The sequence below is a fragment of the Ailuropoda melanoleuca genome, chromosome 13 (genome assembly GCF_002007445.2).
Source record: "Ailuropoda melanoleuca isolate Jingjing chromosome 13, ASM200744v2, whole genome shotgun sequence".
NCBI lineage: Eukaryota > Metazoa > Chordata > Mammalia > Carnivora > Ursidae > Ailuropoda > Ailuropoda melanoleuca.
Window position 1 is genome coordinate 32,136,457 of NC_048230.1, and position 23,984 is coordinate 32,160,440.

Consider the following 23,984-nt stretch of genomic DNA (forward strand, 5'->3'; position numbering starts at 1 on the left):
TAAAGAGCCCTGGGTTTGAATCCAGCTCTGCCACTGACTCACTGGGTGACTAGCAAATCCTGTGAGCCTCAATTTCCACATCTGTAAAATGAAGATAATAGGATCCACCTTGGATGGTGACTATAAGGATGAAATGAGGTAATTGACATAATGGTCCTGGCACGCTAGAATGTTCCACAAATGTTGGCCCACTGTGTTTTCCCTTCCCCTGTGAAAGCAAAGCCTTGCTAAGTAAATGCCCACATAAACAAATATATAATTTTAATTAAATGTTTATACACTAAAAAAAATTGGCTTCACCCATTTACTAAATTTTCTCCTCCGCATGCTCAATTATAATCTCAGTTAAAGGGTTTCACAAAACATCTAACAAGAACCAGTTTTTAAAAATTAAAACTAATGAGGAAGCAGAGAATGATCCATTCTTAAGCTTAGGAAAACAGAATTAAGGGCTTCATTTCTATACCCAAAGGCCTCCTAGTTTCTGAACCAAGCCACGCGGTTATAACCCCTATTTTGTGATTTGGAGGTTACCAAAAAGTTGGTGGCTTGGATAAAGACGGAAAGGCATGCTTATTACATCTGCCACTAAGCTAAGAGAATTCATGAACATGGTAAATAACAGAAGCAAGAATCAAAAACATTTTGTCCAACTTGAAATCAGCAGACGCCATTCATCACATTTACATTTCAAAGTCCCATGGTAATTACACTGTTGTTGCTATATGGCTGCCTGTTTTTAGAGATCTCAAGCACACACCGGTATGGAGACTGAGCTTTGCCGGGAAACTGCAGGGAGCTGATCGCCTTGTGAGAAGCAGCCAGCAGTCTGGCACAGCTTCTGAAAATGGCAATGCTCACACTAAAGTATCAGCAGAGTCTCGGGGGCCAGGTCCTCCAACATCTCGGGCCACACCCGGGGCGTGCCTGTTACTGTATGGTCCTCGAGCTACAAATGGGTTTTGCGTGTTCCAAAGGTTGAAATAAATCAAAATTAGAATAATATCCTGTGATGTGTGAAAAGTATATGAAATTCACATTTCAGTACCCATAAATAAAACGTTACCAGAAGAGAGCCATGCCCATTCATTCATACCTGTCTTCGCCTGCTTTTGTCTTACAGGCCAGAGGTGAGTGGTTGTGATAGGGACGGGATGGCCTACAAGTCTGCAGCGTGCCTATCTGACCCTTTACTGAAAGTCTGCTGACCCTCTAAAGCATTGTGTTCAGGATTTTTTAAATGGCAGTAACAAAGGAGAACCATGGGAATGATGAGGGAATCTGGAAACCATTTCCTAAGGTGAGTCATTAAGAGAATTGTGGATGTTGGGCCAGTAGAAGAGAAAACCAAAGGACAGCAGGAGAGTTTTCTTTAAATATTTAAAGAGCCAGCATGTGGAAGTGGCTGGTATTTGTGTCACCATAGAGGGGGGAAATGAGCAACAGCCATGAAAGTTCCAGGGAGGCAGTCAGCAACAAAATGTAAGACAGGACCTTCTAATACATCCAGGTGGACAATCGTAGGACGATCGTGGCTTCTGAGGTCACCCCACAAAACAGTGAGCATCCTGCCATGCTGGTATTTAAGCTAAAAGGCAAGATGATCACCATGCAAGATTATTCTAGGAAAGATTCTTACAGTAGTCAGGAAGCAGAACTGTTTTAACCATAGTGTTCTTCCTATCATTTTATCCCAAAAGAAAGAAAATGATCATTTAATAGCAGGTGAACACTTAATGACAGGTCAACAGAAACAACTTCTACTACCAAATCACTGAAGATTACACCCTACAAGGAAATAGATCTATAATTGGTCTATATGGATATAATACATAATACATACATGTGTATATGTAAACTGGCATGTTAAAAAGAGGTCTTCCATTTAAATAAAGAGTACATCACTATAAAAAGAATCACATTAAGAAAAGAAGGGTTATTTTTAGGAGGAGGGCTCCAATTACACCAATAAGGAAAGGACATCCACCACTAAATAAAATGAGCTGAAATCTTTCCTTGTGTTACTACAGCAAATTGGCATGGCACTGCTGCTAAGAGGGAAAATCTATATATAAAGTAAAAAGGGGAGCAATATGTTTAAAAAAAAAAAAAGCATGGCTAAAATATAGAATACAGTGAAGGGCACAGATGGGTGATTTACTTTGCAAAATAGCTTTACAAACAAGATCACAAAGCACAGCCACCTGTCAAGCTGTTATTTTGGTCTATTTTCAATGGCAATCTTGACACCCAAGCAAGACACACCACCATAGCAACATAAACATCATGGTGTCGGAGAATGAAATTTTAAGAAGCAATTTATAGCCCCATGCAGGCTTGGAAATAAAACTAATCCTATAGCATTTGTTACTATTGATGAGGTTTTGGAATACAGGTGAGCTTCAGGGGGGTGGAGTCCCCTGAATATTCCCCAACGATTAAAGCAAGAAAGAATTCTTGAAACGTCTTTGGTGCAAAATGGTGGCTTATGAAGCCCAGGGACAGGACCTGTGGGCAGAAGGAGCTGCTACCCAGTGGTAGTAAGGGGTGGCTGATACATACTATGGGGTTGGGGGAAGTACGGAAAAAGGGAGGTTCCAAAAGGATTTTCATATGTTAAAGAAGACTCACAGGATACCGGAGGCTTGACCATTGTCAAGTTAAGGTTGTTTTTCCCCTCTAAGAAGGCATTAACATTAAGATAGTTGGGAGATTTCTAGAAGAATGTCACACCTGTGCCACCCAGGAGTGGGGGATGGGGGGTTGCAGGATGTCAGCTTATGCTTTGTCTTCAGCTTGCCTTCTGTTCCCTCATCTCTATGATGTAACATTTCCTCCAGCCAAACTCAGATCCAGTGGATACCTCAGGATTCCCTTCCCATGGGCCGTTCGGAAAGGAGACTCCAAAATGTCTTTGTACTAGCTGGTCCCCCTAATATAAAGATACTTCAAATGCGAGACAATATCATTTTCTCCATAGCTCAGGGAACGCACAATTACCAAGAATTCATGCAGCATCCACGGCTGGACAATTATCACCCTTTACATTTGCCAAGTCAGCTCCCTACTTCCTATGACTGGCCCCTGATGGAAGCGGGGCGGGGGAAGGGGAGGCATTGAACAGTTGGGTAAACTAAGGCATGGGAAAATCGAGTCTTCCTAAATCAATTCATAGATATCACACTGCTAGGACTCAGCCTGTTCTTCTAAGTTCACGTTCATACTCCTAGATATACCATAACACCCTAAATCAGAAACCCCAACATAGAGCAACCTAGATATTTTTGTTCAAGGAGATAAAATGCAACAGTGCCTCATTAAATGAAAGGGTAGGGGAAAATGAAAGAAATATCGCATTTGAAAGTAATTATGCCTTTTTCAGGGATGATACTCCCTATGAGAGGTGGGGCAATTACCAGGACTTAAAGCTTAAACACTGTAAGGCGTGGCTGATTTGCAATTCAAAAAACGCCAACAAAGGCAGAAAGAAAGCTGATCATCCAGCTTAAAGATGAGACACACCCAAAAGGTGCGTGGCAGAGAGGATGGGGGCGGTGGTAAAGCCCCGCATCTGCGTCAGGGTGAGCAGGTCCTAGCCTGGGGTGGGTCCCAAGCCCCGGGGTCTGCAACAGAGCCCTGGATTTCGACCCCAAACCACAGTCCATTAGGCCTGGCCACCACCTCCTCCTGCCTCTTTCTGCTTTCTTCTTAACTTTCCTCCAAAACAGAGGCCAGCCAGTAAGGCCCTTGGCAGTTCCTTCTCCAGGTCCACTCGAGGAGAGCCGGTCTAAAGTCCAGAACAACCCCGAGAGTAGCTGTTAGATGAAAAATACATGAATCTACGATGAAGCTTCTGGGATGCCAGGGACTTGGCTGCTTTTGATCTGAGAACCAGGACTGAACCTCTTTAAAAACTAAGATGATTTCTGACACACATCACCAACATCTTTTAAAAAAGAACCAAGTCCTAAAACAGCCTGGGTAAAAAGCTGAACACCTAGGTAAATAATGGCTAATCTCAAATACACCTGACCCTTTTGGAAATGTTTTTCTTGAAAAGGCTTAAAGGGGATTATTCCATTTGGACAACTAATAGCCTAATTACTCTTTTTTTTTTTTTTTAAACCACCACCAAGCTCCTTTTCAGCCAGATCTTGGCAAGGAATCTCGAAGTACACCCCTATCTGCAGCACCGTAAGTCACGCCGCTGAAAAACATAATTACACTCAGCTGTGTCCAAGTTTCTGTCAACCACAATCTGAAAGAGGTGAGCTATTAAATCTTGACTCTAAAGGTTTTTGGGGGTTTTTTTCATTTTGGACACGATGCCTCTTTATGAGCCGCAAAAGCATAATATAAAAAAATGAGCATTCATCATGGCCTTCCACACAACAGGGTTTGGGTCTCCAGCACGCACAGTACAGTCTGTACCCTGATGATTAAATGCAATTCTAGTTCTCAAACTCTTTGCACTTTGAGGGGGGAGGATTAAATAACTACATTCCATATCTTTAAACCTGTCTCACTGAGCAAAAGAACTGTCTACTTTCATGGTACTTTCTAAGCATGAAGAAAACCACTTTTATCCACCGCATCCACTCTCAGGGAGGTTTGAACAACTCCAGAATGATGATCCGTGTGCGGTAGTATCAAAGGTCATAATGTGTTTTTTTTCATCAGCACCAGCAGCGTCATTATTTTAGATCAGGACAAACTGGCAGAATGTTCCTGATGGAGGACCCTGTCATCAGGGTGCTAACCACAGGAAACTCAACATTTCAGAGGACCTGTCCATGGGCTCAAGGAGTTAGTGGTAACCCCTGTCTTCACAACTACCTGTCCAGACAAGTAAAATTTAGCTCTCTCAAACATCTATCCAGTCTTGTTTCTCTATTTTAATTGACAATTACTGGTTTAAGGAGAGTGTTGTCCTCTGAGGCTTCGTGGTTCAGATGCATTAGAGGCTAAAGAGGCCCATAAGGTGTTCAGGTACATGCTTCTCAGACTGGGTGGATACTGAAAGCCAACATTTTCTTAGATCCCACTACTTTCCTGGATAGTGTGGAACACACTCCTCGAGAATGGCAAAACCAAAGTCCTATAAAAATCTAATGAAATCCAAGTGTTTGGCTGGTCAGTTGAAAACCAGCTGCAGACATCACTAAGAGAATTGACAAGAATGAAAATGTTCCAAAGTTTATTTATCAATAAGCCATTATACTGACAAATTATTTTTTCTCCTGCATTAAATATTTACAAAATTTTTTAAAAAGGCAACATTATAACTGTACTTCTTCAGAAAAAGGGTCCAATTAATGTCTATTTCCACCTAGTACAGGAATAAAGCATCATTAATCAAATATTCTGTCTTTTGCTTTAACAGAAGAACATTTGTCTGTGCCAATCCTGTTTGTTTGAAATGCTTCCAAAATGCACTAGTCTTTCTTCCTGCCTTACTAAAGATTCTGAACAAAATGCACTTTTTCTGTTAAATGACAACAGAAGTAGTCCTGAGTTGTAATGGCCGAGCAATTCATCTGCTGCCACAAAGGTACAGGTTACTGTGTCATTAATCCCCCCCCAAAGGATGGATATGAACACATTTTGTCATTTTCCTTCCTTGAAAGAAGGCAAAATTCAGGAAAAAATTCTATTTGGTTAGATCCTATGAATTTAAGTTGTATTAGATTTGTTTCGGGAAATGGTGTAGGAGTTAAATGAGAAAGTAACGAAAGCAACACCTTAAAAACAAACAAAACACAACTGACCAGATACCTGGAGTAGAAAATGCATAGGGACACAGGCAGGTGGAGTGGGGATTTCTTCTTTAATGGGTATAGAGTTTCAGTTCTGCAAGACAAAGACAGTTCTGTGGCTTGATGGTGGAGATGGTTACCCAGCAACACAAATGTACTCAATACCACTGACCCCTACACTTAAAAATAGTGCAGATGGCAAATTTTGTGTTTTATGTGTTTTACCACAATTTTTAAAAATTATTCTTTAAAAAACTGACCAGAACATACACATCCAGCTGTGTGTGGTCCCCTTCAAATAGTCCATTTTAGGAGATTATGTACCTGGGGACACCTGGGTGGCTCAGCCATCAAGCATCTGTCTTCGGCTCAGGTCATGATCCCAGGGTCCTGGAATCAAGCCCCGAATCGGGCTCCCTGCTTGGCGGGAAGCCTGCTTCTCCCTCTCCCACTCCCCTTGCTTGTGTTCCCTCTCTCACTGTCTCTCTCTGTCAAATAAATAAATAAAATCTTTAAAAGAAAAAAAAGGTGATTATGTACCTGTGTGGTTCAACAGTGCTGACACAGCAAAACATCTCTGGATCTCCACCATGGAACTTAGTAGAGCAGGTGTGTTTGGGTTTTTTCATCATCTTTACCATTTTTGATCATGGTAAATGTCTCTTGAGGATCATTTTTAATTTGGGGAAAAAAAATTTCATTTTTTTTTTAAAGATTTTATTTAACCATTCGACAGAGACAGAGACAGCCAGCGAGAGAGGGAACACAAGCAGGGGGAGTGGGAGAGGAAGAAGCAGGCTCATTGCAGAAGAGCCTGATGTGGGGCTCGATCCCATAACGCCGGGATCATGCCCCGAGCCGAAGGCAGACGCTTAACCACTGTGCCACCCAGGCGCCCCAAAAATATTTCATTTTTAATTTAGAACAAAAATACCTGATGGCTCCATTTTTGAAATAATTATCAAGTTAAAAATTTTTATTTTAGTCCACATGAGGTGTGACTCTAAAAGAACAATGTTAATTTGTGTGGGCTGTAAACTGCTTTGGAGGCGATGCTAGTAGAGGGGAACCAGAAGTTTCCGAGCAGCAGCTAACTCAGCAGGAAGGGTAAATATACAATTTTGAATGGTACGTTTTGATGATTTTCATACGCTCCAATTTGCTTACCTGCATGTGAAGAGTCTTTTAAGTTTTCAACTAAATGTGCCAAAAATATGGCGTCACATCTCTGTTCCCATTGTTATTCCTGATACTAATTTTGAGAAAGTCACAGGTGCTCATCAGCGAACCAATCTGCTGCTGATGTCTATGAAAGCCAAAGGTTTTTACTGCCATTAAAAGGAATAATTTCCAAAAGTGTAGGGGTGGTTCTCTTTTTAGAGCATGAACTACTAAAGTTATTTTCAAAGGAACATGATTCACTTATCAAAGCTACACAGAGGAATGTCACTTGGTTTAATACTTGGATAGAATGGATGGTTCCATGGAAGACAAAACTTAAGGACAACTCTCTTTGTTTAAGTGGAATGGAGGAACTACTTCCCCCCAATTATTTCCTTCGATAACCCTGAACAAGTTTTCTGATCTTGAAGATTTTCATTTATTTGTTTGGGTGTATGATAGATCTGGATCACCTTCCGTGGTTCCTTCCAGCTCTCAGATTCAAGGGAAGGCAGAGCAGGGTAGAGCAAGGAGCGTGCACTCTGCAGTCTGACCAGCCTAGGTATGGATGTAAGTCTAACACTGACTAGCCATGCAAGCACCCACGACCCACAAGGGGAAAGTAGGATCATTATACCCAACTCATAGGGCCATTCTGAGGACTAAACCAAAAGGCACTCAACAGATATAATTTCTCTCCCCCCTTTGCGTGTGAAACGCAACTGCTATCAGTCCAAGCTATAAAAACAGAAAACAGGGGCGCCTGGGTGGCTCAGTCCATTAAGCGTCTGACTCTTGATTTCAGCTCAGGTCATAATCTTGGGGTTGAGAGATAGAGCCCCATATCGGTTCTGAGCTCAGCACAAGTCCGCTTGAAAATTCTCTCTCTGCCCCTCCCCCGACCACACACGTGCGCTCTCTCGAAAATAAATAATCTTAAAAAAAAACAAAACAAAACCCAGAAACCACATTTTAAAATACTTTCCAAACAGAACGTTTCACGGGATGCATTGCTGAGGCATACGGTGCTGACTCTTCTATTATGTATGTAAAAGCAAGGTTACTGCAAGGCCACAGTCAGCCAAGACCTTGTGACACAGGGTAACTTCCTAGCTCCTGGATGCTGTGATCAGGAGAGGCAGGGCAAGGATCTGCCACAATTCACGTAAGCCACAAAGATGGAGATGGCTCAGATAAGCAGGTATCACTGTCTCTATAAACTATCTATACAAGTTGGAAACATTTTTGCCAGACATAGTGATAAGTGAAACTTTGCCTCTTTAACAATAAACAAATCCTCCCCCACAAAAAAGTACAAACAAAAAAGAACAGGGGCGCCTAGGTGGCTCAGTTGGTTAAGCGCATGCCTTCGGCTCAGGTCATGATCCCAGGATCCCAGGATCGTGTCCAACATCGGGCTCCTTGCTCAGCAGGGAGTCTGCTTCTCCCTCAGCCTCTGCCCCTCCCCCCACTTTTGCACTCTCTCCCTCTCTCAAATAAATAAATAAAATCTTTTTTTAAAAAAAGAATAAATAAATCCCACTACAATAATTAAAACTATAAAATACGGAAGAGCACTACAGAAGACAAACAGTCCAGAAAGTAAGATACAGTGCATTTGAGGTTTTCAACAACTTAATTATATCCCAGTTAGTGGAGACTTCTCATTCCCCACTTGATACATTTTATTTCTTTTTTTCTTTTTAAGTAATCTCTATACCCAACATGGAGCTCGAACTCACAGCCCTGAGATCAAGAGTTGCACGGTCCACTGACTGAGCCAGCCAGGCACCCCTAAATTTTCTTCTAATATACAGATTAGTTATTTTTGGTGTAAAAATACACAAATTAGTGCTCAGAAACACCTGGATCTGGCCTTAATACAGCAAATAGAATGACTTCAATGGGGTGTGTGTGTGTGTGTGTGTGTGTGTGTGTGTGAGTGTGTAGACATGGGGCGGGGACCAGTCCTTGGAGATTAGCTGCTTAGATTAGGTGCTTAAACAACATTATTATAGGCTGTCATCAAATTACATTTGTTGGGCCAATCTTACTTCTCTAGGTGATTCATTCTGGGAAAGAAACAACACCCTAAAGATTGTCAGATATAATCCAAAGGAATTAAAGAATGATTTTTTTTCTCTGCTCAGGAACAAGAGGAATCTAGAAGGTCATGCTTTACCCAAACTTAAAAGGAGCAAAAGAAGAGACTTAAAAAAAGTGAAGAGTCATTAGATAAACTTGATCAAGAACCTACGCTAGCTACTTGTTTAGATTATGAGTCGACTTCCACTACAGTCTAAAAAGGAGTTTCAAGAGCAGGCCCCCTTTGTCAGAGCGCTGGGAAATGAAAGAATGAGTCACTTTAATACTTGATGTCAAAACCTTGTGAGGGCCAGCTTTCGTGTTTCTAAATCGACAAACAGCATCGGATAATGCGGTTCAGGCAGACTGCCAGAACATGGCGGGGGGACTCTAGCCTCCTTCCTGTGACGTGGGTGAAGCCGGAGGCCAAGGCAGTAGGGCTCCCTTTGAGTGGTCTGTCATCCGGGGAGATTTGCCCAGCCTAGTGTAGTATGATCTTGACATCCCAGACGGAGACTGTTGAGACAGAGTTTGAACAGCCAGTCAGCCTCCTCTGCAATAAAGCCAGTGATGGGAAGTCTTCAGGACATCTGTCTGAGATGAATCAGGCAGAAAGTTCAACTCCCATGCAGAACCATCTCCTCCAGACTGTGTTTTCTAGGACTCATTTGGCTAACACATGACTTCCCATTCAATGCACACAGAAAGCAGAGACATGCACTTGGAGCTGTAGCCAGAAAGGTCCCCAGGTACTGTTCCTTCCATTCATGATGGCCACCAGCCTCTGTCCCCTAGGGGTGGGAAGGAGGTGTGATGGTCCCCCAGTACCCTGAAGCCACACAGTGAGCCTCAGGGCAGCTGTTCAAGCCGTGATTGCTTCTTTCCCCTAAGTATCAAGCTCTGACCTAAATTGTGGTCACTCTGGTCCAAATCTGGCAGATTTTCTTCCCACACTGCTGCAGGAGAGAACCACCTCCTTTGGAAAGCCGTCTAAAATCAGGACAACTACAGCCATCTCCTTGAGGACAGGGACCACAACTTTTCAGTGGACTCATAATTCAACTTCAGCACTTTCTGTCAATGGCTCTCTGTGTCTAAACATAGATGTCTATGTTTATCCATAGCCACCTCTATTTTTTTAAACAGTTTTATTGAGATGTATTTTATATACCAACTCAATTTTTTTTTAAGATTTATTTATTTTAGAGAGAGTGAGAGTGAGTGGGGGGGGGCAGCAGTGGGGGAGACAGAGAGAAACTCAAAAGCAGACACTGTGCTGAGCACAGAGCCCAAGGCAGGGCTCAGTATTATGACCCTGAGATCACGACCTGAGCCAAAATCAAGAATCAGATGCTTAACCCATTGAGCCACTCAGGTGCCCCTGTCATAATCTATTTTAAAATGGCAGTGAGGGGCGCCTGGGTGGCTCAGTCAGTTAAGCGTCTGCCTTCAGCTCAGGTCATGATCTCAGGGTCCTGGGATAGAGTCCCGCATTGGGCTCCCTGCTCTGCAGGGGGTCTGCTTCTCCCTCTCCCTCTTCCCCGGGTTCATGCTCTCTCTCTCTCAAAGGAATAAATAAAATCTTTAAAAAATAAAATTTAAATTTAAGAATAAAATAAAATAAACTGGCAGTGAAACTTCTCCAGTGGCCTCTGGACTATAAGCTCTAGGAGGGCAGGAATTACATCTGCCTGTTTGCTGCTCTATCCCCAGCACTCGGCCTCGCACCCAGCACATAGCTGGACTCCAATAAATATTTGTGATATGAACACTTCCATGCTCCCCCTAATGCCAACCTAGATACAAGAAATAATTACTTCAAGAGAAAGTGTCAATCCAGCTATTCCCCCTCTGGTAGGCAGAAAGCCCCCCCCCATTCCTGCTCCTTGGTGTGCACACCCTGTTTATCTGTAATTCCTTACCCTTGAATGTGGGTGGGCCTGACCTAATCAGGCTAGTCTTTTTTAAAAAAAGAGTCTGAAGGTCAGAGATAAACACATCAGAGACATTCAAAGTGGCAGCAGATGCTCTCCTACTGGACTTGAAGGGGCAAACTGCCATGTTGTGAACAGGGTCACACTGGAGGAAATGGCAGGTAGCCTCTAGGAGCTGGCCCCTAGCTGATAGCTGGCAAGAAAGAGGGGATTTTAGCCCTGTAACCATGAGGAACTGAATTCTATCAATAACCACACAAGCTTTGAAGAGACTCCAAGCTCCAGAAGGAAGTGCAGCCCAGCTTAACACCTTGATTTCAACTTTGAGAGACCCTGAGAAGCCATGCCATCCAGCCATGCCATCCCCAGACTTCTGGCCTACAGAGACTGTGAAATAATAAAGGGGTATTGTTTTAAGCCACTAAATTTGTGATAATTAGTTACAGAGTAGTAGAAACCAAATACTCCTCCAGAAGTTAGGACGAAAGCAGAATGATTACATTAACTCCCAAGAAAGACTGGCCTCAAGCTCCTCAGGGGGTACTGCTGAGCAATTTTTAAATGAAGATGCTTGTAATATAAAAGAATCACTAGTTTGCAAAATTTTAGGTGGTATAAAAACTAAGTGCAAAAAAATTTTAAGGAAGGAAGACAACTGGCTCAGCTTTCCAGAAATGGTTCTGTTTTTCCCAGTTTCCTCCCATCCATTCATTAAGCATCTACTATGTGCCAGACTTGAGGTTTAAGCATGAGAGCTGCCCTGTCCAATATGGCAGCCACCAGCCACCTGTGGCCCTTGAGCACTGCAAAGTGGCTAGTGGGCATTGAAATGTGCTGCAAATGGAAAATACACACTGAATGTCAAAGACTTAGTATGAAAGAAAAATAAGTTAAACTATGTTGTCACTATTTTCCTATGTGGGTTATGTTGAAAAGATAATGATGGGAATGAATGACATATAAGCAAACAAATAAGTACAGATTATGAGAAATGCTCTGAAGGAAATAAATAAGTACAGAGATAAAGAATAGGAGAATACTACTTGAGACAGAATGGTCAGGAAAGACGTCTCTAAGGTAGGTGACATTTCCACTTATAAACCCACAAGTTTGCTATAAACGTTCAAGTTTTAACACATGACGGCAGCAGAGGCTGGAAGCTTGAGAGGGCTGACCGAGGCCGAGGCTGGTTGCAGGGCCATCACACTGCACTATTCCCACTTGGGTTCCAGGGAAACAGCGCTCACTAGAGGTGTGCAGCCCCGAGATCCTGTCTGTGCAGATGAATTGTTTTTAAGTTGAAGGATGTACAGTATGAAAAGTCAAGCATTCAAGACAATTTTTTTTCAAACAATTTTACATTTTCCAGATAGAATTTGTTTTCCAGTTGTACACTTGCACTTCATCTTCCCTGGAGCCTACCAAAAAAAAAATACACTAGAAAACCACAAAATTCCCGATTGCCAGCACGAGGCAGGGAGGGCAGGCAATTGGCAATCTACAATCTGAAATCTCCTTTTCCTCTCCCAGCGGGCTGAATTTACAAAAAATATATAAAACCTTCCTGACTTCTTGCTACAAATCAGCTGATGTCTATATCGGTCTTTTTCTCCAAACAGGGGCAGAAGTGTTAGCTAGTTTCCAAAAAAGTTTCCCAAGTTATTTGACCATAGAAACCTCCAGGCAACAGAAAGCAGGCCAAAGCCCACAGGGGCCAACCAGGGGCACCTGGGCCCTCACTCAGGCGGCTAAAGCAATGAACCTCGACGTACTTTTCCAGTAGTCACTGCCCCTGAAAAACACGTTTACTGCCTGTCACTGTGCGCACACTTTTATATTAAAAAAAGAACTTTGTGAATCCCTCCCCCCCCCCACACACTTTCTAACTGACACTCCGGGGCAAGGGGGGGGGGCACACGGTGAATCTTCAAGAGAATGGGGTGTTGAAACTATATTAATTTTTTTAAAACTGCTTACAAAAAAAACAACGGTATTCTCTGTTCACCCGAAATGAGAGCTTTTTTGAAATGAAGTATTACTCACTTAATCAGACACGAGGTTTTTAAGTCTAAGAGCCTCAGGGACTCACTTACTCGCTCCTTTTGTAATGAAAAGCAAAAGTTAATTACTACCCACTTTTAACTAAGGTTTTCTTAACAATAACGTCCGTTTTTTTTCAAGGCCCAGATTGTTTTCGCGTGGCAGACATTCACACCCAAATCACGGGGGAAATGCAGTGTCCTTCGCACACAAAGTCAATTTCACTGACCAGCCGGGGAGGACAGCATCTGCTGCTTGTTGTCTGTTCCATTAGTGGTGAAAGGTTTGCTCTTACCCATTAACCCGCCCACATGCCCCTCCCGACCAGCAAGGGCTCTGTGCAAGATCGCTGGGCAGCAGGAGGAACGTGCCTTTCTGACTGCAGGACAGGCGACTGAAGCTACCAGGATCACCCAGAAATCAAAGTCATGACCCTGGCACCTTGGTCCCTCCCAGCTAAGCTAAGAGTCAGGAGGAAAAAAAAAAAAAGTCAAAATAGTGCTTGTTCTTAAAATTTTCCAAAATCACGTTCCTGAGGAACCCTGAGGGAGGTGTGTGAGATTAATCCAAGGAACCTTTACTCTTCATATTCGGGAATATCACTTTGTACAAAAAACAGTGTCGATGCCAACATCAAACTTAAACTCTCTTTCCCGAAAGAATTTCTGCCCTGATACTTGCAGACGCATTTCATGAAAATTATTTAAAACAGAGAATAAGGAGCATTATTGGGCATTTTGGAATCTCCATTTAGGTCATTCCAGACTCGGCACCACCCCAATCCCAAATCTGTTCTCAGAAATGTGCGCAAGAAAATTCTCCCGGGACCCAGGATAAAGTGCACTGGCTCCTGGCCAGGGCAAAGAACAAAATAATATTCTGTATTAAAAAGTTGTTTTTCTTTCCTTTGCTTTCTTTCTCTCGCTTCTTTTCTTGGAGGGGAGGGAAGTGTTTCTATTTTTCATTGTGCAACGAATCCCTGAGGACCACAAATAAATCCCTAAAAGTATGCCCATTAACGTTAATGCAGTCAGAACAGGAACTGTTAAAACACCAAAGCAAGCAATGGAAACAAAAGGATTCCTGCCTTAATATGTGGATGTGCTCTAATATGTGGCACCACAGTAAGGTGCTGATCTTACTGATAAGAACCTGTCGGGAAGGACTGATCTTCAGGTTGCTCCAAGGAGTCCCGAAGGTGGAGTTTGGGATGCTGGTAGCACAGAGGAGAGAGGCTTGGGGCACAAGGAACTTGAACTCCAGCATAATCTCCTTAGAGCCACACAACCAAAAGAAGCCACCCCAAATAAATACACAATCTAGGGAAAACCATTAGACTTGTTAACAAGAGCAACTTCAAATAAAGCTCCCTGGCCTTGCTTCTGGTCAGCTGACCAAATGTCCCCTAAGTAGAGGGAAGGTCAGAGTCTGTCTCCAAGCCACCTTCTACTAGAGGCTACCTAGGATGCTTAGTGTCCCTGCTTTGAAGAGTGGGCTTAGAAATAATATTTCCTTCCAACGAGGAATCTCCCACAGGAGGAAAATTGGGAGAAGCCCTGGCCTACAGTATAAAACAGCTCTGTACCAGAAATCAGAAGACCCGGCTTCTGGCCTAAACCCTGCCCTCGGCCGCGAGATGGGCAACTAACCAGATCTTCCACAACCACAGTCTTCCCCACAAAATGAAGTGGCTCAACTATAACAGATCTCCACGAGCCCTTCCAAGACTAAAGTTAAAGAATCTACATCACCAAACGTTCCAAATGAAGACGCTGACAACTGTCTCTTTAGAGCCAACCACTGGCCCCCAGGAACCTTTACTGTTTAGAACTTTCCAATGAATGGGTATATATTGAGTTCAGAGATGACACTGAACATAAATGAAGAAACTATTCTGATAAAGTTTCTTATTAAAATTAATCCATGGGATGTTACCTCTTAAAATTCTTCATTCTGAAATTGTCTAAAAAACTAAACAAAACACCAACACTGTGATCTAGACTGATCTAGACTGTAGTTGAGCTTTATTTTCTTTAGGCCCCAACGCTGCTCCTCTTTCCTGAAACTAGGGAACATTTTACAAGTTAAAATAAGGCTTAGAGAAACAGTAGAATCTAGCACTCTATAACAATTGAAAAGGTCTTTGATCTTTCATTAAGTTGATAGTGTCAACTCTATTTTCAAGAACTGTCTTTTCCTTTTTCTACATTAAATACCAGTGACAGGCAAAGAGCAGCATAAAGAAAAACACTGGGTTTTTACCATGGCTCTGGTTGTGCGTTGTCTATTAACTAGTTGTGTGACCTGGTGCACGTTACTTAACCTTTCTGACTCTCAGTTTACCCACCTGCAAAATGTGGATAATAGCACATGAGTTCCCCTTACGCTCCCCTCTACCAGGAGTTAAACAGGATAAGGCCAGGGAAGAAGAATGGACACAGTGTTGGTTCTCTCACTGACTCTCCTCACTTTCAAAAATATGGGCACTCCTAATTAACTGCGGAGGTTAGACAGAAATAAATTCCTTAAGTACTGTGTAGACAGAATCAGGCCCCAAGCAAATAAAGCCTTGAAGCAAAAGTTAGGTTTTGAAGAGTCTACCTAAGTTGATGGTAATTGTCTTCTTTGAAGACACTGTTAAGTTCCTTCCCAGTTTTAATGTTAAGGACAGGGGACGCCTAGGTGGCTCAGTCAGTTAAGTGTCTGCCTTAGGCTCAGGTCAGGCTCCCATTTCAGCAGGGAGTCTGCTTTTCCCTCTCCCTCTGCTTATGTGTGTTCTCTCTGTGTCTCTCAAATAATTTATTTTAAAAAATAATAATGTTAAGGACAGTAGGACACAGCACAAGGGGGGGATGGTGGACACTGGGGGGTTTACCACCAGTCAAACTCCAGGGATCCAACCTCTGGTGCACCGGGCCTAGTTTCCTCACCCATCATCTGGCTTGGAAAATCTGAAATCTTATCAGTCTGAAAGCTCTATCAATCTAAACCGTCCCCCTGCTTCTCTAACCAAGTGGAAAACTCCAAAATGTAGCTTTTTAAGAAACTGAATCATGGGGCACCTGGGTGGCACAGTGGTTAAGCATCTGCCTTCGGCTCAGGGCGTGATCCTGGCGTTATGGGATAGAGCCCCACATCAGGCTCCTCCGCTATGAGCCTGCTTCTTCCTCTCCCACTCCCCCTGCTTGTGTTCCCTCTCTCGCTGGCTGTCTCTATCTCTGTCAAATAAATAAATAAAATCTTTAAAAATAAAAAAATAGAAAAAAAAGAAACTGAATCATGCTTTAGTTCAAATGAATTACACATTAATTAAATCACAATTATACATTCTATTACAAGTGGAGCCTGATTTCATTTGCCAATTAAGAAAGGGCCTCCGAGGGAAAAGAAAGGAAGAAAGAAAGAAAGAAAGAGGGAGCCTCCATCTGTACATTGAAAAGTGATCACTTCACCCTGAAGTGGTGGGTATTTGAGTAGCATAAATAAATAAATAAGTCGCTTAAGAGCTGTGCCTGAACGTTCACGAAAGCCTATGAAGAAAACCAACCAGAATGAAGAGAACAAAAAGATTTTGTAGGTAGTAAGAAGATTCTAGAACTGGTTATTTATCACCTGCGTTGGAGGGGTATTTCATGCAGTACCAATATTACCCCTGGATTCCAAACTCCTATCAATAAATAAAGTCACTGGGGACAGAGAAAGAAGGACACACACCTCCAGGCTGAACTGATCCAGCTCAGCTGCCCAGGGTGGGAAGAGTTCAACCTTTTCCAGAAATACTCTGGTTAACCAGGGTCACTAATTTGCCTCCCCCACTCCCCATACAGCTGTGTGCTGCTCGTCCACTTGATTTACATGGTCGGGATCCGCATGGATTCCATCCTTCAAGACTACTCCAATGTTACCTCCTCAAACGTCCAACGGGCACAAACACTACGTTGATCACTCTGGCGGGAGCTGACCTTTCTCTTCGGTAGCCAGTGTTCCTGGGATGTATGTTTTGTCAACTCGGAGCTACTTTCATCTTGCCTTGGATCGTACTTGGGTCCTGCCTTAACACTTGATCCAGACGACAGATTAAGACAGCCCCTCCGGAGCACAGACACTTTATCGGTTAAACATCTTTTTCTTTCCGAAAGCACCTATCCCCTTCCATAAGGCAATGGCTCAATAACATATCCGATGGGTTAAATACTTTAAGCATAAATTCAGTTTGGCTCGCCGGTTTCTTTGGCACACTAAACCACACCAGTGAGTTTCAAATTTCCCTGATTGGCTTCACGCTTCCTTTATGTCCCTGGACAGGCGCTAAGCAATTGTGAAAGCACCAAAAAGGTAGGGAGGCGAGGGGGAAGAAAGGGAAGCCGGGGCCTGAATAATCCTCACTGAGTCATCATTTCCTGAATGATGGAGCTTGCTGCTTCGGGGGATCTGGAGAGGGAACGGGAGCAGCGGGTAGAAGACGAGCCCCTGCCCCTCGCCTCCCGCCCGCCCTGCAGCGGCAGGACCCAGAGCCCGGGCCGGGCCCGCACCCACGTGCTGGAGCGCCCTCCTGTGGCCGCGCCGCAGTCCCCGCCGCTCCCGGCTCGCCCGCAGACCACGTTCCCCGCCGCTAAAGAAACAAGAGACGCAGAAAGTTTCCGAGCCAGGCGGTTTGCGAAAGGTCGAAGCCAGGTCTGCGAGCCTCGATGAGCGGGCGTGGCGCGAGCGGCGCCCAGGCTGGCGGCGACCGCGAGAAGTCCGGGCCCGGGAGGACTCCCCTAGGGCTCCGAGGTGCCCCCCAGCGGGGCTCGGGGCCTGGAGATCCTGAGGGCAAAGGCTTCTCTCGTCTCCAGACCTTACAACAAAACGTGGGAGGGGAGCCAGGGCCCACGCCAGGACGGGGTGCCTCCTCCCCACCCCCCAGCGCGCTGGGGTGCTTAGGTTTGCCTTATTCATTTTATTAATTGGAGGGAGGGGCGCACCAATTCCCTTTGGTGCATCCGGATCCCCAACAATCAGGATTCTGCGTGCCCCCCAAGACTCCACCTAGAGTCTACCGCCCCACCCAACGCCGTCCTCCCCCGCTGGGGTGACAAGTGGAAACAGCAACTCCCTTTCCTCCTCCCCTCCAGCCTTCTGGCTTGGGAGGTAATGCTCCAGCAGGGTTTCCCTGCCGCCCGCAGTGGACCCGCCGACCGGGAGGCGGCAGCGGGGGACGCGGCGCCCTGGGGCGGGGGGCCGGGAGCGGGCGAGGCCGGGCCCGGTGCGGCGCTTACCTCGTCCACGGTGAGCGGCATGCAGATCCGGTACTCCTTAAGCAGCATGGTCCTGCCGGCCGCGCGCCCCCGGGGCGGGAAGCGGGGGGCGCCCCCCAAACCAACAAAGCTGCCGCCCAGGCGCAGGGCAGGGCGCCCGGAGTCCTGCGCTCGGAGCCGGCCGGCGAAGCAGCCCCGGAGGTGCGCTCAGCTCCTGGCTTCCTCCTCTCCGCCCGAGAGCATGTCAAGGTTCGGGTCCGGGTGTTCGGGGCTCCCCCGCCTCTTTCCTCGCCGAGGTCGGTCCTCCCGGAACGCGGTGTTGCAAAGTCAGGGAGGGATCAGGGAGGAAGGGAGGGAGACCCGTTGGAAACGGCTCAGATCGGCAGCCCCGGGCGGTAGGAGCGGCCGCCAGATCAGGACATGCCCGGTGGCGGGCAAGGGAGGAAAAGAGAGAGATTTCCGAAAATTAAAACGAATGCACAAAAGTCACCCGCTCGATCCGCCTCCGAAAGCAGACATGAACCTGGCGACCCCCCTTCTCCGGCGGGTCTGCCAATGCTAATGTCACCAGGAACACATTGCAGCCGGAGCTGGAGATGCTGACTTTCCAGACAAAGGCTCGATCGGCTCCTCTCCCCGGGCGGTAAACAAGATTTCCTGCTCTTTTTAGAGCCGGTCCGCGAGGCGCTCCAGGGCTCGCAGCGGGAGAAAAAGGAAGCAGCCGCCGCCGCTCGGCTCTGTCGGGCTGGGGCCCCGGGTTCCTCCAACCTGGGCTCGCCGCGGCGAGGGGCGGGCGAGAGGAAGCTGGCGCCTTCCGCGCACGTCCCCTCCCCCGAGTCCCTCGGCTCCCCGAGCGCCGTGCGTGCCCGCGAGTTTGCAGCCACCGCGCTGGGGCCGGATAGTCCGCGCGGAGCTGCAGTGTGCCTCGGGCCGGGGAGGTGGGTGCGGGAGGAGCGAGCGCCAGCGAGGCTGACATCAGCAGCGGCCGCGGTGGGGAGGGTAGCCCCATCCGGCCAATGGGGAAATGGCAAAGAATGTGGAGGATTTAAACAAAACAGCATGTCTCTCCCCAGCTCCTGCCAGACGGCAGGGCTGCCCCGGAGCCGAGCACGGCCGGCGCTGGGGAGGATCGGCAAAGGGGGCTTCCCTGGCTCCTTTACCCTTCGAATCTGTCCTCAAGGTGTTCCCTGGGTGCTCTGCCCCGCCCCTCCGCCCCCGGTAGCTTCTGGTTTCCAGAGGCAGAAGTGTTTCTTGACCTTTGGAGAAGGTCTTTACAAATGCCCACCCTGAGCGTTTTCACTTTGGTCCGGCGTTGAAGAGGCGATGGGCTTTGGGAGCCTGAGACCCAACTCTTGCCTGGTTTCCTGCCTCGTTTCGGAGAGGGAATCCTGGATAACTGGGAAGTGCCTCCGCGTGGAAGAGGGAACGTGGGGCAGACGTAGCCTTTTCACCTCTCCTGGCCTGCTCTGCTGTCCGACCGCAGGTCTTCTCGGAGCGGCAAGAGTAGGTTTTCCTGTCAGCACTCCTAAGTTCAAAAAGTCACAATGAAATGTCAATGAAAATGCCTGGAGTGTTGGTACTTCATCCATATTAAACAGATCCCTCATTTTAACCACAAGAGGCACATTCTTCAGTTACTCAGGAAGCTGCATGTAACTGCTGAAGTCTGTTTTTCATTTGTCTGGTATTTTTAAGCTTGTTTTTCTGAAAAGTTGCTGGATGAAAAATGCATCGTTTGCCTCTATGCAGAATAACCTGCAAGCATCATCTTTTCTCAGAAAAAATATGTGTGCTCTACAGCCCTCCAGCTACTCAGAGAGCTCGGGTGGTGCTGCAGATGGTCTTGATATTATAGTATTTAAAATTATGATTAATAAATAAATAACCAATGTAACTATGGTGGGCTGTGGCGAAAATCACCCAGATGGCTGGAGAGAATTTATAACTGTGTGAACATGATACAAAGCCTCATAGAAAAACAACACCGTATATCCAGTTTATATGTTAGGGAAAACTATTCTCTAGATAAATGCTTCCCAGAGTTGGCTCAGAAACATTCACAGCAACCAATTAAAGCTAAACCAAATTCCTCGAGGTGGAAAATCTAAATCTGACACTATAGTGGTGAATAATAACACATTGAAAGCCTGTGATACGGAAAGAAGCTCAAGCTGTTTTTCCTTTTTTTTCCTACTTCTTACTTGAAAAAAAGTGTAGTGGTTTCGCTTTCTGGCACCTAATCCTCTTCCCAAAGGCAGCTAGGCAATGCAATGGCTAAGCCACACACACACACGCGCACAGGACATCAGAGTGTGTGGATATATTCCCAGCTTCCTTGACGTTTCCTGACATCGATTCTGTACCTGTGTTTACTGAAATTAATATTATGGTTGAGAAACTACCTCTCCTCATTTCCCAGACTGCAAATCACACTGTATGTGCTTCTCTCTTGACTCTGCTAAGCTGCCTGAACTTCCTTTTCATTCAATCCATCCGCATGCCTGGTCACATTAATCTTGTTCAAGCACAGCTCTAATCCTGCCACCTTCCAGACCTTTCACTGATTCTCTGTGGCCTACTGAGCTAGTTGAAATTCCTTGGCAGGGAGATCAAGACTCTGAATCTACCTATCCCCGCTAGTCAGTTACCTTCCCCCCCCCCTCCCACAGCCAGGTGAGACAAATCCATTGGCACATCCAGGTGAGACAAATCTGTTGAGGGGAAAAGGTGCCCACTTTACCTTGACCCTTCTGCTCCTGCCATTGACTTCACAGAGAATCCCTCCCCCGCTCCATCCCCCCATGACACCGTTTTTCAGCAATCTGTTTTTGGAAAAGTGATTTCTGATGGCAGTGTGTTGGATGGGAGAGGGCAGAAGGATAGCAGAAGCAGGAGGTTATCATGTTATTAGAATACTACAGGAGACAGATGGGGAGGGTCTGAATTAGACTGCACCCGAAGAGGATGAATTTTAAAGATTCGATAAGGACTTGAGGACGGATTGGTTTTCACTACAAGAGCGCTTGGGGGAGGGGAGAGCAAAGGGAGAGCTTATTCATTCATAACTCATTCACACAAAGGGAAGAGATCGCCATCTACTGGTCAGATGCATTGTTTGAAGTGTTTTAAGTGATCTCGTCAGCGAGTCTGGCAAGAATTCTATCTTTGTTTCTTTTCAACCAGTGGAATCCGCAATATCTACTTCCAAAGAGCTTTGAAGGGGCTACTATCATCATTAAGAAGAGTAGTAATAAGCCATTAATAACAGTACAATCTGCAGTTACTGATTATCACAGATTTAAAAATGGGGGTGGGGCACAAAGGGAAAAAGAGTAAAGTTACCAGTGCGGAATGATACACGAGCAGAAGGGAAAGAGTATTAGCCTACACACGTCTGTGACAGCCTATATCCTCGGATAAGTGACAGTCCCTGACGGCAGGGGTTCTCAAAAGAAGAGATGCGGGAGGCGCACATCAAAATCAATCATCTAAGTAGCTTTTTCCATCCATTGTCTTCACCTGGATTCTGATGATGTACCCGTCCCCCGCACTGAAACCTCTTCTCCGTTTGCGTGAAAAAAACCATGACCCACTCTGTAAGTAGCATCTGAAAGAAGAGTGTACCAACAGTCTTTGTGACTATTCAAGTCATGTTTCATTCCTAGAATATCCCTGGTACCTCTAAAGTAAAATACTATGGTTATTTCTATATCTTCCTCTTTCCTACTCACTGTTATATAAGGTCTGTGGGTTTGTCAAAGCCCATTGAAAGTTCCATCTCTTACATACAGAGCTGTTCTAGACAACTCTTTACCTTTCTAGACAACCGGGAACACTTATCTGGACTATTCATTTTGGTTCTCGTTTGCATGTAAGTGTGGCCTTTATATAGAAAATATCATATACAATGGTAAAGTATTCCACCTGTTTTCCAATTGCCCGGCATGATCTTAAGCTTCCAGAGAAGACAGACCATGTCCTCTCTGTATCATCTGGAAAATGTATCCTGGTATAAGTGTATGTATATAATTATTTCAGGGTTCGCAGTCTCAGAGGTACTGATACTTGGTGCCAGATAATTCCTTGTTGTGGTGGTCACTGTCGGATGTTTAACAGCATCCCTGGTCTCTACCCACTAAATATTAGTAGCACCCCCACACACACACATACCCTGCCAAATGTGAGGGTGCATAGGGAGGGATAAAGTCCTACCGTAGAGAAGCATTGTATTAGTGTAACGGTCATTAATCTTATCTAAATGTTTAGCTACTCCAAGAAGCTTTTGGAGACACTGACTTCCAACTTGTCAAAATTAGGTCTAAGGAGGGGCGCCTGGGTGGCACAGCGGTTAAGCGTCTGCCTTCGGCTCAGGGCGTGATCCTGGCGTTACGGGACCGAGCCCCACATCAGGCTCCTCTGCTATGAGCCTGCTTCTTCCTCTCCCACTCCCCCTGCTTGTGTTCCCTCTCTCGCTGGCTGTCTCTATCTCTGTCGAATAAATAAATAAAATCTTTAAAAAAAAATTAGGTCTAAGGAGAGAAGGATAAAACTGTTACATCACAGTAATATAAAGATGTACCTTCTCATTCCCATGATCTGCCTTACATTACCAAAGTAGCCCTTGATGAAGGGCTTGACCTTAATCTCAATCACTTGGTGAAGGTCATGTCTGCCAATTTTTTCCATTGTAAAGTTACTATTTTTCCTTTCCCATACTCTGTTCTTTGGAAGTGGGTCACTAAGTCCAGCCCACAATCCAGGGATGGGAATTAAGCCTGCCTCCTGAGGAGAGAGTATCTACATATATAATATGGAATTCTGTGAGATTTGTCTCTTCTTCATTTATTTATTCAATTATTTATTTATATCAGTTGGACTCATGCATATGTATTGAATAACAATTCAATACTATGTTAGTTTTGTTGCTCAAATTGTTCCAGCTTTGGACACTGGAAGATTTTGCAGGTTGGTTCCTGTGTCCACATCACATACCACATTTTTAAGGGTTATTTTTGAAAACCAAATGTTATCCTTTGCAATTCATTTTTATTAAATGTTGTTTAATTCCAGCAAGTCCATGTCTGGGTGTGTGAGTGTTTTAAACACCTGTGTCTGACCTTGTTAGGTACTAAGCAAATGATAAATTCATTCTTAATACAACTACAAACAGCAAGTCCCAAGGCAATTCTTATGTGTAGACCCATTTATCAGGCCTCTATTAAATACAAAGAATGCCTTTGATGTATAATTGCTTGGAGCTGTGAGCTCATAAAATAAAAAATAATTGACAATGATGTGGTATAAATTGCTTCACACAGAAAAAAACCTGAAAGTTCTGTGGGCAAGGTATAGTTTTGTCTTTTTTTTTTTTTAACAAATAAGCTAATAATAAATGTATCAACGTTTTATTGCATTTCTTGTTTTTATAGAAATTGGCAAAACATCAAATATTTTAAGATAAATTATGAGACTATATGTAACCTATACTCACTGGAAACAAGTTTTAGTGATGAAAGAGGACACTGTCCTTGATCCTGAGTGTCATTTAAAAAGAAGCACCTGTACAATCATTGTAGCTACTTAATGCCAAAGCATATTTGAACTAGTATCACCAAATGATCTCAACACAGATCTGGAAATAGTATTTCTTCTCTTTTTTTAACATTTTATTTATTTATTTTTAAGATTTTTATTTTATTTTATTTATTTGACAGAGACAGCCAGCGAGAGAAGGAACACAAGCAGGGGGAGTGGGAGAGGAAGAAGCAGGC

General features: G+C 44.7%; 1 protein-coding gene across 6 annotated transcripts in view; it reads right to left on the reverse strand.

Annotated features, from left to right (window-relative positions):
* The window catches only part of PITPNC1 (phosphatidylinositol transfer protein cytoplasmic 1), a 237,959-nt gene extending 219,141 nt beyond the window's left edge, over positions 1-18,818 (reverse strand). For 2 of the 6 annotated variants that reach the window (XM_034641400.1, XM_034641407.1), the window contains exon 1: positions 18,235-18,818. In XM_034641400.1, the coding sequence (XP_034497291.1) occupies positions 18,235-18,282 (48 nt within the window). In that variant the 5' untranslated portion in view covers positions 18,283-18,818. Of the gene's footprint in view, positions 1-5,775; positions 5,851-16,881; positions 16,901-18,234 lie in introns of those variants that run through there. The other 4 variants (XM_034641402.1, XM_034641403.1, XM_034641405.1 and 1 more) reach the window with 4 other exon arrangements.
* Positions 18,819-23,984: the final 5,166 nt, after the last annotated feature.